Consider the following 2,500-nt stretch of genomic DNA (forward strand, 5'->3'; position numbering starts at 1 on the left):
TTAGGTTAGGTTAGGTTAGGAAGAGAGAGAGAGAGAGAGAGAGAGAGAGAGAGAGAGAGAGAGAGAGAGAGAGAGAGAGAGAGAGAGAGAGAGAGAGAGAGAGAGAGAGAGAGAGAGCAAGGTTAGGTTAGAAGGTTAGGTTGGAGTTAGGTTAGAGAGAGAGAGAGAGAGAGAGAGAGAGAGAGAGAGAGAGAGAGAGAGAGAGAGAGAGAGAGAGAGAGAGAGAGAGAGAGAGAGAGAGAGAGAGAGAGATGCAGAATGTTATAGAGGGAAAGTGACATAGAAAGAAAGAGATAAAGAAAGGATGACGGAGGGAAAACAAATGAGGAAAATAATAGCGGGAGTGAGTAAAGAAAAATAGAGTAGGAAGAAAATGGGAAGTGAAAGGAAAGAAAAGAAATTAGAAGGAGAAAAAGAAAAAGAGAAAAAAAAGAGAAAGGAAAAGGAAAGAGAAAGAGGGAAAATAATAAAAAGGAAGAAAATGTGGACAGACAGAAAAGGAGAAAGAAAAAAAGGAGAGAAAAAAAACAGAAAAAGAGTAAGAAATTAGGATGAAAATATGGAGAGAAAAAAAGGAGGAGAAAGAAAACGAGAAAAGAGAAAGAAGGAAAGTCGAAAAAATGAAAAAATATAAACACAGAAAAAGAGAAGAAAGAAAAAAAGGAGAAAAAAACAGAAAGTAAGAAAAAGTGGAAACGGAGGAGAAAGAAATTAGGATGAAAATATGGAGAGAAAAAAAGGAAGAGAAAGAAGGAAAGTCGAAAAAAGGAAGAAAACGGGAACAGAAGGATAGAAAGAAAACAGGAAGAGGAAGAAAACAGACAAAGAAAAAAGGAAAAATTTGAAAAAGGAGAAAATGCGAATTGAGAAAGAGGGAGGAAAGGAAAACAAAGATACAAATAGGGGAGAGAGAAAGAGGAAAAGGAAATAGAGGGAGAATGGAAAACTGGAGGAGGAAGAGAGGAGAGAAAACAAAAGGAGGAAGGGGAATAAACGGAGGAATGAGAGAAGGGAAACACGAAGAGAAAGAGGAATAAAAGAAAAAGAAAATAATAGACAAAATAAAATAGACAAATATGAAAATTAATTATCTTGAGAGAGAGAGAGAGAGAGAGAGAGAGAGAGAGAGAGAGAGAGAGAGAGAGAGAGAGAGAGAGAGAGAGAGAGGAATAATAATAATAATAATAATAATAATAATAATAATAGAAGGAGGAGGAGAGAAGAGAAATTAGAGAAGAGAAGAGAAGAGGAGGAGGAGGAGGAGAAGTAGGAGGAGAGGAAATGAGTAATGGGAATGGAGAAAGACAGGAAAGGGGGGGGGATAGGAGGAGGAGGAGGAGGAGGAGGGAAGGAAATCGGATAGTGACACTGGGTACATAAACAGACCATGACAAGACCAAACTACTACTACTACTACTACTACCACTACTACTACTACTACTACTACTACCACTACTACTACTACCACCACCACCACTCACCCACAGTTCCAAGGAGTCCGTGGCGTAGTTCCCGAAGGAGACAGTGTTGATAACGATGCCCCTCGCCTTCAGTCTGGGGAGCACCGAGGAGACCAAGGGGAACACGGTCTCCTCCCCATCCGTCACCAACACCATCTGCACCCCCTCGCTCCTCACCCCCTCCCTCTCCAATAGCTGTGGGGAGGAAAGGTTGGGGAGAGGAGGGAAGAGGGGGGATAGAGAAGAGGGGAATAAGAGAGAGAGAGGGAGAGAGAGAGAGAGAGAGAGAGAGAGAGAGAGAGAGAGAGAGAGAGAGAGAGAGAGAGAGATTAGTTACCCTCCTACGGTTTCTATCCTTCTCTCTGTACCTTTATCTCCAGTTTCCTTTCTGACCGTTCTATTTCTGCCGTGGTAGACGGTCACTGTTCTTCCCCTAAATCTATTAACAGTGGTGTCCCACAGGGTTCTGTCCTATCTCCCACTCTTTTTCTGTTGTTCATTGATGATCTTTTTTCCAAAACGAACTGTCCTATCCATTCCTACGCCGATGATTCCACTCTGCATTATTCAACTTCTTTTAATAGAAGACCCACCCTTCAGGAACTTAACGACTCAAGGCTGGAGGCTGCAGAACGCTTAGCCTCAGACCTTACTATTATTTCCGATTGGGGCAAGAAGAACCTGGTGTCCTTCAACGCCTCAAAACACAGTTTCTCCACCTATCCACTCGACACAATCTTCCAAACAACTATCCCCTATTCTTTGACAACACCCAGCTATCACCTTCCTCAACACTAAACATCCTCGGTCTATCCTTAACTCAAAATCTCAACTGGAAACTTCATATCTCATCTCTTACTAAATCAGCTTCCTCGAGGCTGGGCGTTCTGTACTGTCTCCGCCAGTTCTTCTCCCCTGCACAGTTGCTGTCCATATACAGGGGCCTTGTCCGCCCTCGTATGGAGTATGCATCTCATGTGTGGGGGGGCTCCACTCACACAGCTCTTCTGGACAGAGTGGAGGCAAAGGCTCTTCATCTC

General features: G+C 42.9%; 1 protein-coding gene across 3 annotated transcripts in view; it reads right to left on the reverse strand.

Annotated features, from left to right (window-relative positions):
- Positions 1-2,500, reverse strand: part of LOC127000938 (calcium-activated chloride channel regulator 2-like) — a 30,583-nt gene that overhangs the window by 11,007 nt on the left and 17,076 nt on the right. For all 3 annotated transcript variants that reach the window (XM_050865116.1, XM_050865115.1, XM_050865114.1), the window contains exon 10: positions 1,482-1,655. In XM_050865116.1, the coding sequence (XP_050721073.1) occupies positions 1,482-1,655 (174 nt within the window). The remainder of the gene's footprint in view (positions 1-1,481; positions 1,656-2,500) is intronic.

This window comes from Eriocheir sinensis, chromosome 19 (genome assembly GCF_024679095.1).
Source record: "Eriocheir sinensis breed Jianghai 21 chromosome 19, ASM2467909v1, whole genome shotgun sequence".
NCBI classification, from domain to species: Eukaryota; Metazoa; Arthropoda; class Malacostraca; order Decapoda; family Varunidae; genus Eriocheir; species Eriocheir sinensis.